General features: G+C 41.5%; 2 protein-coding genes across 4 annotated transcripts in view; one reads left to right on the top strand and one right to left on the bottom strand.

Moving 5' to 3' along the window:
* The window catches only part of astn2 (astrotactin 2), a 285,626-nt gene that overhangs the window by 217,407 nt on the left and 55,082 nt on the right, over nucleotides 1-13,137 (top strand). For both annotated transcript variants that reach the window (XM_075456540.1, XM_075456539.1), the window contains exons 14-16: nucleotides 44-168; nucleotides 2,793-2,897; nucleotides 3,199-3,378. In XM_075456540.1, the coding sequence (XP_075312655.1) occupies nucleotides 44-168; nucleotides 2,793-2,897; nucleotides 3,199-3,378 (410 nt within the window). The remainder of the gene's footprint in view (nucleotides 1-43; nucleotides 169-2,792; nucleotides 2,898-3,198; nucleotides 3,379-13,137) is intronic.
* Nucleotides 5,682-12,627, bottom strand: trim32 (tripartite motif containing 32). Of its 2 annotated transcripts, XR_012768458.1 has the most exons (3): nucleotides 12,533-12,627; nucleotides 8,145-11,310; nucleotides 5,682-7,801 (listed from the first exon to the last, which is right to left on the bottom strand). XR_012768458.1 is itself a non-coding variant. In XM_075456541.1 (2 exons), the coding sequence occupies exon 2, from the start codon at nucleotides 11,296-11,298 to the stop codon at nucleotides 9,247-9,249; it is 2,052 nt and encodes a 683-aa protein (XP_075312656.1). In that variant the 5' UTR covers nucleotides 11,299-11,310; nucleotides 12,533-12,627; the 3' UTR covers nucleotides 5,682-9,246. The 2 variants fall into 2 exon arrangements, 1 of the variants encoding a protein (XP_075312656.1); XM_075456541.1 differs by having other exon boundaries at nucleotides 5,682-11,310.

The following is a 13,137-nucleotide window of genomic DNA, read 5'->3' as shown; positions in this document are numbered from 1 at the left end:
CTTCTTATTTTTTCTTTCTTTCTCTTTCTTTCTTTCACCTCAGGGACAACAACTTCATTAAGGATTTTCCCCAGCTCGCTGATGGTCTAATGGTCATCCCCCTACCAGTAGAGGAACAATGTCGAGGGATCTTGTCAGAGCCATTACCCAACCTGCAGCTCCTCACAGGTGAGAGCATTTTGGGAAATGCGGGGGTGGGAGTGTGCATTGTCCTCCAACCCTGCGTGGTGTCAAATCAAAGTCTTTGACTTCATAAATATAGATTTGATTAAAAGCAATAGAAATGATCATCAAACCCTCCCTCAAAGTACAACCACTGGACAACTCATGCTTGCAGTTAAGTAAGTGCAGTGAAAAAATTTCTTTCTTTCATTTCTCGTTCTCAATATCACTTTTACATTAACAATTCTGATACAATGCTGTATTCCATAACAACTCAGAAGTCAGAGTTTTAGATTAGCAAGCAAGTATTACCCTCCTTTCTTTTAGAGTCTTATTCTATTCTTCTTCCTCGTGCAACACCAGACAAATTTGTGAACCTTAAAACTACGTGCTTCTCACTCGTTTTGAGGTACAACAGCATTCGTTATGAATTATTCTGGCCCTGAAACCGCCCTGGAGCACAGGTGCCTGAGATACCACAGGTGCCTGAGATACCACAGTTCACAACTTTGGCTTCCAGCCCGGCAAGACACTCTCATGGTTTACGATAGAACGCAACACACAAGCATATGGATAACAACAAACTTTCGCCATACTGACTGGGGAGTGGGATTCATTTGTCACTACAAGTACAGGCACTGGGGTTGACAAAGCACTGTTGGCGTTACAAAAGGAAATTGAAAGAAGAAGAAGAAAAAAACAAGGTTGCAGCAAAGAGACAACACTTTGGGAGGAAGTGAGGAAGAAAATATAAATGAAGGGCACAGGACAAAATAAACATCAGATTGGGTTTTACCGGTGGGGAGAGCTCAGGAAAAAACTGGACGACAGACGGATACAGAGTTATCTTCATTGTTGCTATCGCTAAGTAACGACTGATTAGCTCTTTTGTTCTGTCGCGTTTCATTTGCTTGGCTCTGTTGATAAAACTCATGAAAAGAATCTGATCACAATCATTATGTTCTCTGCACTGCGTAGGCTGTGAATCAGAGGAGATTGAAGCTGCGGTTGATTTCTATAATAGAATTAATTAAATGTGTTTTTATACCCAAGGTATTTACTTAAGTGCTATAACTCTATTTTGGTTCTATCTCTGCCTCCTCACAGATGACGCCTCAGTTAGTCACCGTAGTTCTGTTTCAGACTAACATAGAAGTAAATTAATCTCAAAGAAAAATGGTTGATCAGTTTGTGCAGATTTCGTGAAGAAATTCTTGGAAGAAAGGCAGCCTTTCACGATGCTCTCTGCTGTCTTGCAAGACATGGTTCTGTATACAATCCACGTTATTGCATATGAATTGATGTCACACATACGCCACATTCAAATCCTTCAATAATGTGAATCAGAAAAAGCAATCTGTATACGAGCAGTTTGCTTTCTTGGAAATGTTTGTATTACTAGAGCATCTTACTTTTTTTAGTTTTTTCTCTATTTGTGAACACGTTTGTTCATCGCATAAATGGGCGCACGTACAGATACATCTGTTTCTTGTTAGGTACTGTGACATTACCCTACGTTATCTCTGGACCATTTTGATGATTTCTGGAGGTGTCTTTTGTCAGCCGCTAAAGCACGATAACCAATTCAGATGTATAGCAGTGCATGTACAGGTTTCACGCAGAGGTTTTTTTTCTTTTTAGGGTTACGTCTCACAAATGCAGGGAGAGCTTGATTTAATTCACTGTGAATTTCCATTGAGTACACACTATGATAAAAGTAATCTTGCCTTACTTTGATTGACTGCAAAAAGCATTTCAATCAATTATACTTTATTAATCCCCAAGGGGAAATTCCAGAAGATGTTGCAAAACATTTGCATCTCTTGATAGCTTATCACATTAACCGAGCAGTGTCCATACTTTTGTATGCTACTGCATATTTGGAACTTATAAACACCAAGACTCTACCTACTATTTCATCCTGTTATCCTTTTTTTTTTTTTTTCACTGTTCCATTCCATTTCATCCTGTGGAAGACAGAGCCAGTTAGACATTTGGCTCAAAACCTCCACCTCTGCTCTCTAATCCTTCCATTTGCTAAATTGGCATTTGGTCCACACTGACCCCTGAGATATTTAACTTGGGATTCGCTTTCTCCACAATTGAACTCACACACACACACACATGCATAGAGAAACTAAATTATCCTTCTTTCGCTGTGCATGAACGTTTCAGGTGTAAAACTGTTTGCACAGGATCAAGGTTTCCGTAAGCAGTATATTTATTTATATATTTCCCTCGCTCTTTACTTTCATGGCTTTAGTTCTAAACTGGTGTGAAAGTTTGGTAATTGAATTGCACAGAAAGCCAAGATTGCTGGCACTTCTAATGTCAGCAATCCAATTGAACTTCAAACCGCTCTATATATCACCATTGATCCAGGAGCAGCTGGCTCATGGACTGTGATGATAAATTATGTTAAGGCAATAATGGAAAACAACGGGGGGGTGCAATAAGCTGTACAAATGAAATGATGGATTTCATTTTTCTTTTCATTTGATTTGAATTTCACCTTCTTTCATTTATGAATCTAACCTTGTATTTTCTTCAAAATGTGTTTATCTGTGTGCCATCTGTCATATTGTATTGAGTTTGTCCCATAACTTTTTCCCGTGTTTCTTACTTCTTAGGAGAAGCCCAGTTCAGTGAGGCAGTGGGCTACCCTATGATTCAACAGTGGAGAGTGCGCAGCAACTTGTACAAAGTCAAACTCAGCTCCATTACCTTATCCACAGGTCAGTATCCGAACAACATAATCATGATTTTGTCACTTATCGTCAATTCATCAATACACAAACAGTATAGGTTGCCTCTGCTGCCATGTTGTTCTCAGTTATGCTGGAATCACTGCAACCTATGCAATCACCTGCCGAACTGCCTGGCTGTCGATTTGGACAACTGTTTGTTCTCTTCCTAGATCTTGATATTGATACTAATTGCACACGCAATGAAGCACATCTACGCCACAACCTTGTCCGCTCCTCATCATTCAGGACATCAAATGACATTTGTTCCATCTCATTCTTCACCTGGTAGGCTTTTCTAAGGTGCTGAAGACACTGTCAGCAGAGAGCACGCGTGAGGAGCTTCTGGCTTTTCTCCAACAATATGGCAGCCATTATGTGTCTGAGGCCTTGTATGGCTCCGAGCTCAGCTGCAGCATCTACTTCCCCAGCAAGAAGGCGCAGCAGCAGCTCTGGCTGCAGTACCAGAAGGGTGAGTGTGCCGACAGAAACGCCACACATGTCGAATTTAAGAAGGATGAAGTAAGACCCTCTCCATTTTTTTTATATTTTATTATTTTACTTCAATTTCTTCATGAATGATATGAATTGTTATCAATTTATGTTTGTGGTATCTGTTGTTTGTGAGCAACTTTGTGCAAAAGCTACCCAGCCAAATTGAATGAAACTTGGTGGAGAGTTGGGACACACGTAGAAAAAGGGCCCAGTCAGTTTTGATGTGAATCGGAAACAACTTGAGTTAAATTTGCAAATTTGCAATTGTTCTCTTTGAGTTCTCCTCTGGTTCTACATTTTTTTAAAGTGCATGTTCAAGAGAAAAGTCCATGAAACTAAGACCACCGCGTTAAGAGCATAGCGTTACTGTCAAGAGTGCCACGGACATTTTAGGATTTTCTTAGCAGTCAATGCAAAAACATGTTTTTAGTAATATTTGTTATACTTAAGTAGAAAAGCAGGAGAGCAGGAGGATTAATCGCTATCTGAATATAAAGTATACAAGGTTATATTTGAACATTTATGAACTCATCCCTTTATCCGTCTTCGGGTGAATTTGATTAATTCAAACATTACTTTGACATAGCGTGACCCCAAAAGAAAAAAAAGCTAATTTTCATTTGTGACCTGGACGTTTAGCTTGTGCTGTAGGACAAACAGTAAAAAAGGAGTGATATAGCAAATCTGTTTTCTCTGCCAGTATACTGTGGGGAGACTTTCGTCTACAAGAAATCAGAAATCAGAATTGCATCGATTGCAAGCGTTTCAACATTCTGAATCTGTAATGTAAGCACAAAGGTTTTACACATTGAGCATAAAGTGGCAGAAAATCAAAGCACCTGAAAAATGTTCTTAATTCAATACATGTTCTTTCATATCCGCTGAGACTCGGTTGGAAACTGGCATAATGCTCAACTAACCCTGGCACACTGAGCTCATCAAGGCTTGAAAGAACAAAGCGCGAAAGTTGTGCTAAATTAGGCGCTGCTTTTCTGTAGTTCGCTCGAAGCAATGGTTAAGTATGTTTACTTTGGGAGAATATTAAACTTTCTCTCCCCTTAAGGGCTTTTAAAGGAGCAAAATGCTATATCATGTTCACTGTTGTAAGGAACTAGTCCATTTCTTTGGGGAGAGGGCTCTGCCAGAGTGGGTTTACATGCCTTAATGATCTAAAGAAGTAATATCCTTCTTATATTGTACAACATGCAACACCTCTTTCAACCCGATGTCTGAAAAACCTTTTAACATTATGTGAACGTGTTACTTGGTGATGTACATAAGAGAGGGAATATGCATTTCAATGCTTCTTTGCTCTCCGGGCTCATATTCCCTCTGCTTGAAAGCAGGAGTTGTTTTATTATCTGTGGTTAAGACTGACCCAATCTCACGCTCAGTTCCAATCATGCCTCATGCGTGCTCCCTTTATGTTAGCCAGCCACATTGGCTGCCTCTCACAAGACTCTGTGCTGAAATTTTTGTTGCGGATGTGTTTTGTGTCCGGAGAGCAGGAAGCTCAACTTATCCAGAAATATGAGTTCCACGTGGTTATTCCAGAGATGGGCCGCCTTGGTAATGAAGAGTTTCAGGAGGAGTGTGCAAGGACAAAATTGAAGTTGGGCCTCAATTTTCACTCCCGAGGCTAAATCATTTAACCTTTGCAGTCTTTACTGATCTCACAGCTGTAGGGGTTGCATGTGTGAGTTCATCAAGGCTTATAAAAGCTACACGTGCTGTAAGAGTCCTCACGCTCCAGATGATTTAAAGGTAGGACGGCGCTAAATCCTGACACGCTCGGCGACTGCAGACATTCTGCATTCACAGAGAAGCTGAGACGAACCGCAGGGAGACCGAAAGAACCAATATGTGAAATAGGAAAATTTTGTTTATCTGAACTGTAAATTTGCAGCGCTTCTAAGTTAAAATATCAGTACCACTAATTTTATGTTTTTAATTCTTTATATTTCATGTGTTTCCATCTATGTCATCAGTCAGTGGGATTTTTTGAAAGGCCATCATCAATGAACTTTGTTTTTCTAATTGCCATATTTTTTACATTTCCGGATCTCCAGCATGGAAGAAGTTATAAATAGAGATATTGTTATGTTTTCTCTTTTGCCATAACCCACAGTTACCTACAGTATTCTGACATGTGTGAATCAAACTCTACAGCCAGGAAGTAACCCTAAACCAAAAGGCTTCTGCTTTGTACAATGCACACACAAAATGAAAGCTGTTTCATGTGTGGCGGTATCAATAATCACAGACACGGATATTTTAGATTTGGTTCATACGTGTTTATTGCACTCAGATTATCAACAATACACACATGAATTTGAGTACACACAGACGTCTTAATTTCTTCAACACATTGTAAAATATGTAGTCTCAAAAGAACACAATGTGAAGGGCATTAGAGTTTGGTTCATTGATTAAATTGAAAAAAATTTAAAAAAAAAAAAAAAAAAAGAGGCAGCGTGAATTAACTCTTTGCAAAAAAAAAAAATCTCCAGTGAAATGGAATAAAATGTACTAAGATGATGCGAGACACTTGGATGTTCACCACACTGACACAAGGACACTTGAGTTTTTCTGGCATTTTCTGCTTTTTTTTCAGTAACTGTTAAAATATTGAATGTTCTCTTATTACAACTACTTCTAGTGATTCCTAAAGAAGCGATAGCCACGAAAACATGAAGTCAACACAGTATTGAATCAAAAATCCATTTAGTGCTGGAATGTCGCACGGCTTAACAGTGAAACAAACGCATCACCTCAAACATCACACGCTGTGACTCGATGTGACGGTTAAGCTTCGCTTCACATTTCTCCTCATCTCTTCACTTACGTAGAAATATCTAAAAAAAAAAAACAGTCTGATTCTCAGAGATATATTTCCGTTGCATTTAGAGTCAGCAGTGCTCCAGATGCAGAGTTTAAGGTCAGCTTTGTGAATTATTCATTTTTAAGGCTGAAACTGAGTCAGTATGCAATGTGCTCCGATGCGCAAGTGGGCTGGAAGATGCCCATTTACTGTCATAGAATATGTCACACACAGTATTGACGTAGGGCTACCGATGATTAACTTGATTGCCCGTTTCAGTCACTAAATATTTTCTTCGACTAAACTTGTCTTATTCTTATATTTCTCATGCAGAATTCAAATCATAATTCTTAAAAATATATCTTAATGGTAAAACGATGAAAGTACACACATGCTGACTGAGACCAGTCTTATGTAAACTATCTATGCGCTGCCAGTGTATACGGCCGTCTATGTTAAGTTATAATAACTAAATTACCACTGCAGCGTTACTCTGCCGCCTTCGATCATGCCAGCAGGCACGGGGACACAACGGGCGACGGCTTAAGGAGCACCTTTTCTGGAGTCCCGTTTGTAAACGTTAATTCGGGTGGCAGACATCTGAGGCCTGGACTACTCAACATGGGGGTTACCGTATGGAGGGTAACTTTTGGTTATATGGCTTGACAAACCCAAACCACTGAGGTCCCGCTAAGCGTGGGTTTGTCGCAACAAGTTACTGTATCCAGCACGTGGTTCTGAATGTGGGCACGTTCAGGAAAAAAGGAGGCAGTGTTGACACCATGTGACATGGATTTAACGTTGTACATTTCTCACAGGAAGAACGCTCCTACGTGTAAGCATGCATGAAAATAAAACCTAATAAAGGCTGAAAGCTACTTAGTTGCTGAGGCCAAAGCCTGGAAGGAAAACTGGCAAAAAAAAAAACCCAAACAAAACAACTAACTGAAATAGTAAATTATGTTAATGTCATTGCCCCATTGATCTGACTCTATCGAGACTACGTACTCGGGTGGTGTGTTGCGTCCTGTATGTTATCTAGGTAAGACAGACGCAGTCATTCCCTTGCAACTCCGGCATCTTTAAACATATCAAACTAGTGGGGCAGGTGTGCTCACTTGAAAATGTTAATTCTTCTGTCAACCACACTATAAAATACAAGAAGATCAAATTAAAAGAAATTCAAGAAGAAGAAAAAAAATTTGAAGCTTAAGGGGGAAAAAAATTACTTCCGGTCTAAATCTTACTTGAGTTTTAAATCTTATAAGCATTTCTCTGAATTAGAATATTGCTCAGGAAGGTGCTAGTCTAGTGAAAAAAAAAACGGTCAAAAACATTTCTGGATCGCTTATCTTGAACAGAGGGTTATGTTGCCATGACGATGCAGAAGTAAGAAGTGAACCACGTTTGTGACACCGACAGTCTCGGGTCGAACCTTAGATCACCTCGCAGAGCCTCTAATCCAGTTTCGTACCACATGTTCCCTTCTGCACCGTCATGGTTGTGATCCGGGTGCTGGAGTTATTTTGACTCCGCTGGGATGGCAGCATCTCGTTCGCACGACACAACTGCGCACAAGCTGCCCGGTGAACAAGAAGACACAAATCCTTCAAACATTTAAAGACATTTACAGACACCAAGCAACAAAGCTCATGTGGGGCGTGAAAGATATTTCTCCTCTGTTTAGAGCTGCTCTATGTGAACATTGCAGGGAAAAAAAAAATGAGGAGAGCTGAACAGCTGAAATTTGATCTGGAGCACATGCCAAGAATTTTTATCTTACTTTTAATTAAACCAAGCTGCCGTATTGTGACAAGGTAATGAGGCTGTGGCTGAAAAGTCACCAGAGGTTTCTGTATGTACATATACTCCTAAAAACACAAGGGGCAGGGCGTGTAGGACAAGCAAAGGGTTTTACTGACCTTTCCTCTGAAAATGTCACTGAAGCTGAGAGACCGTTCCAGAATGTTCCATTAGTTTTCTCACATTGGGACGGAGGCGTGTGGCAGTATTGATATGTAGAAAAAAAAACTATTAGAGTCTCGTCTGCATAACAGAAAACATTAAACCCATTTCCGACCGTAATTAACTCTGCGACCCTTAAAGAAGCTTCAACAAATTTTTTTTTCCTTCTTCTTTCCATTACTACAGACCTATGTAGACGATGAGTGTGGTATTAGTACAAATATAAATCCATGAAACTTCATTAACTAGCCATACCAGCATTGCACTATAGTCACTTCACAGCACATCAGGTTGGAATTTTGCCATTTAACACGCTTGTCTGTGGGTAACTTAATATTCTACATTTGATGTTCCCTGAATGTTACTAAATGCAAGTTAATGAATGCTGGTACTCGGTTACTTTTTGACATTAGCTGAAACGGAAGTGAACTTTAAAGCTGCCAGCTGCATTTAGCAACATCAATGTTAGTGTGTGCTACTTAAACCTCATGCGTCGACACAGTGACGTGTCAATAATAAAGTGCTTCACAGGCCAAAAGCCTTGGTATGCTTTATTTTGCATGTCAATACAAGTTCATCCTCAGCTCTTCTTCCTCTCAATTTTTTTGGCACAAAGCTGAGCCAAAATAAGGTGAAAGCATCACGCACAGATGGGTTGACAGGTGGATCGAGTGGCCAGTAAGAGGGAAAGGCATATCGTCTTTGCTTTCTGCCTCAAAGCTCGGACGTCACTGGCTTCCCTTGCTCAGTTTAGCGGGACAACTTGCCGGTGCATTTCCTCTAAAAAAATGTCACAGGGTCTCTTGTGATACAGTAAGCTAACAATATTAAATTTGAGGTACTAAATTTAAATCCAGTAAGCTTTGGACTTAACCTGATTTGGCTGAAACATTCATCTAATAACCCAATGAAAGCTAGAGTGAGAATTCTCAAGACTGCAGCCAAACAAAAGTCCCTAATAATAGTAAGTTTCTTCCTTTCCAAAGCATCTATACAGACCAACTAAAACACACCTAATAAACCTCTTGTGTTGAGAAGAGATGAGTCTGGCCAGTTCTTCTAGGAAGTGGAGGAATGCCTCCTTTGAATGTATGTGTAGACTTTGACACAGTGGTCGCAAGAATCAAGCACCAGCAGCTGTCCTTTGTGGGTGGTGGCCACTCCCACGGGGCAGGATAGCCCTTCTTGAATTAGAATATTGAATCCACCTTCTTTGGGAAAATGTAGGACTTCTTTTCTACCACTGTCTGTAACCAGCAAATCCCCGTTCGCATCCACACACATGCCAGTGATGCAGCGGAAGTCCTCCGTCTCTGAGAAGAAATGGCTGAGCTGTTTGCCAAGCTGGCCATCGGTGCCAACTGAACCAATGGAGAAGCCGCCCTCAAGCTGGGGCTCACTCTGGCGTTTCTCAAAGTTCACAGCAAGGCCCTGGGTGAAATAGACCGTTCCAGCTGCATCGCATGTCACAAACTTTGGCCGGACAGCGGAGCATAACCGGTTGTAGCTGACCACACCTACGCTGCGGTCCACTGCAAGACACCACAGCTTGCCCCCTTCCACGTCTGACACCACAAACTGGCCCGATGGCATGGTCGTAATGCCCCAGGGTTTAATCAGCTGGTTCTTGTGACAAGCCACACAGTGCCCATCCATGGTGTACACTTTAACTGAATTATCATAGTTGTCAATGACACCAATCAGGCCTTGTGGAGTCACGGCAATGGATAAGGGGATTAGGTTAGGCAAGTCAGCCCCAAGAAAGCTCAGGACAAAATTGTCGATGCTACTGGCATTACGTCGGATTTCACGCTGGAATCCTTTGCGATTAAAAATCTGGATACGACAGTTGCCGCGATCGGCCACCAGTACCTCACCCAGTGGTGTTACACAGATGCTGACTGGTAAATTAAACATGCCAGGTAGAGTTCCCTTACAGCCCATCTTCTTTACAAACTGGCAGACTGGGGGCCCTGACCTTACCCCAGCAGGTGATTCCCCTCCTGCATCCAAGGACTTTGATTTAAAGCTGCCTGGTGAACCACAAACTGTGTCTTCTAGTGCTGAAACCATGTCAATATCTCGGTAAAGATCCACTGGAAACCCCACAGCACCACCTATAGCCCCTATCGCCCCAGCAACACCCTCTACATCACCCTCAATTGCAATCTCCAATGCCCCCTCCTCATCATCTGTATTGACAGTATAAGTGTTGGTCATCAAATGGCCCACTTCTACAGGTTTAGACTGTTCCTTTCTGATGAGTGCTGGCTCTTGCAGCTGGAACTGTGTGGGTAAACTGCTCCTCAGATCCAGCTCCTCATCATCACTGCCTGCACCATCATCCTTAAGCAAGGCGATGTCACTCTGCCTCACTCGCATTGTCAGATAATCGCAGCGCGACACCACTTTTACCTCTGCAATGTTAAGAAGATAGGTCTGCTCCTCCAGGACCTGAGCATTTAGCTTTTCCACTTCGCCCATGGAGACCGTGAATGTCCTCCGGGATCTGCTGAGCTCCTCTTGAAAACGGAGCTCAGCTGTAGTGTACTCCTGCTGAACCGCCCGGTACTTTTGTCTCAGGGACTTGGAAATGCTTTCAATTGTTCTCTTTTTCTTTTGAATTTCTCCCATAACATCACGTAGAGCAGACAGCTTACCACCCAGTTCTTTACGGCGTTGCTCAGCAGCCAGCCTTATGGGCTGTACCGAATGACCTTGATGCAAGTGGCCCTCCCCTTTACAGAGCTCACAAAGAACTGTGGCACAGTCATGGCAGTATTGTCTTGGTAGGCGGTTGCAGCAGGACTTGCACATTAGCACAGCAGCAGCAGCACTGCAGGACATAGTGCAGTCTATAATCTTGAGCACAGTGAGATTATCCGCCAGCTGGGAGATGCTGCTCATACGGGAGACCTTGCTGCAGAAAGGGCAGCGGACGCCGTTGATGGTATTGGCCAGCAGTTTCTCCAGACATAGCCGACATACCGTGTGGCCACACTGCAGGAGTTTGGGTCTCAGTTGTTCCTGATTGTAGGTCTCCAGACAGATAGGGCATTCAAGAACCTCCCTCATTAGATCTGGGTCCAGTGGTGAGCACACCGCTGCCATTATGGTCTTTTCCTTAAGTGGGGGGGGGGACAAACAAAAAAAGAAGTTTTGTAACATTTTCCCCATTCTGTGTGAAATTTGTTTAAGTAAAATTGACCCATAACATGTGCTGATGACAATGTAAGAATCATTATGATCATATTCAGTCTGTTATGGTTAACAGTTCAGTGTTATGTTGGGGAAAAAGCCAGTAAAAGTCCAAACCAATATTGACATTCTGTGACACATTGACAGTAGTTTCCTCTGTAACAAGTCCTGCACTGAAAATCTTACAAAATAAATAAATATAGATCAACACAAATATATACTTGTAGCATCAGAAACAACAATATGCCACACAGAAAAATTCCCTTACGTTAACTTACAAACAAAAACGTTGCCACAACACCTGAAATGAGGATTTTACTAGGATGAGCCTAATTTGAGTAGTTTATTAAACTGCAACCAATTATTTTCATTCAACTGTTCTGATTATACTGGGAAATGCTGTCACAAGTTATTTAATAATAGTGAAAACAGTTTGACGCCAATGACGATCTACACAATGTCTGTATTTATACAAACATATTTTGTCAGTCCCTCAAAGCAGTACAGTAGTGTACTTTCTTTCTAGATGTCACGGCTGTAATTTTGAATATGACACAAACCTTGCCGTTTCCAAAATGCTACGTTAGTTGACTTTATTTTGCAGCTTAATATCTGATAGCTTTAACTAGCATGGCTAGCAGCTGTTTTTTTTGTGTTTACGTGTCCGTTGTTTGGGGGAAGCATACATTAATTAATATGAGCAGTTGCATTGCATTTACCGACAGTCTGAAGGATATCCCTAGAAAACCATACATATGTTACAAACTGACCACATCAACTTCTTTGCAAAGAAATTAAGTGTTAAAGTCAGGCTAACTGCTGAGTGTTTTCAGCTAACGTGTCGGTGAGCTCACAGACCCGCGATGTCATGCAATGATAATTACAAGCAGCTTTAAGCAAGGATATGTGGCCCTAACTGCCTCACCATGCTCTGTTATTGCCTTAAAATTGGTTGACATTGCCGTCCTGGCTTACAAATGACAAGTACATCGAAGGCCTCTCAACATAACAAACGTTAACGCTGTCTTTAGGTCTAAAGGCAACACGACAGTGTCATTCAACAGCATCACTGCGTTGATTAAGAAGAACGTGCATCCAAAAATGACACATCTGGTGCTCCTCCGTTATCTCTATTCTTTAACGTTACCTCTCTTCCAGTGTTTGCTAGCTGAAAGTGGAGTGGGCGTGCAGCCTTTCTGCTATTGCAGCTGCCTGTTAGTGAAAGACTGCAGTGTTGACGACTTCTCATGCGCAGAGTCATGGGGTTACGCAATACGTACAGCGTCGGGTCTGACGGCTGTTTTGATTGGCTGCTGCGTGGGCTGTCGACGCAAAGTCCCGAAGTATTGAAGACATTTTCTTTTTTACTCTGAAACACATTGCATCAAGATGAAAGTATTACCCTGTGTTTTATTCGCCTTATTTTGAACCGCGCTGCACAAACAGCAAAGTGCCTGCCAAAAAAGATCCTCACTGCACCTGTGCTTCAAAGAACTATTTTGATTGGTCAACTCTTGAATGAACAAGTAAGCATTTAAGAGCATTCCAATAACTAAACAAAAAAGAAAAAATATATATTTGAAAGAGAAGTTAAGGAGAAGCCTTCAACCCACCACTCGATTAAAATATCCAGATGTGAAAGTGTTTGTTATTGTAAGCCAGTAATTATAGCGAGGGGCCACTAGATGTCAGAAGAGTTCTACTTGAGGATGAACACACCGTGTTATAGAGTGGATTAGGCACATCTAGGTA

The sequence above is a fragment of the Odontesthes bonariensis genome, chromosome 22, assembly GCF_027942865.1.
Source record: "Odontesthes bonariensis isolate fOdoBon6 chromosome 22, fOdoBon6.hap1, whole genome shotgun sequence".
Classification (NCBI taxonomy): domain Eukaryota; kingdom Metazoa; phylum Chordata; class Actinopteri; order Atheriniformes; family Atherinopsidae; genus Odontesthes; species Odontesthes bonariensis.
The sequence above is the reverse complement of the archived record's forward strand: the minus strand, read 5'-3'. Positions and strand labels throughout refer to the sequence as shown.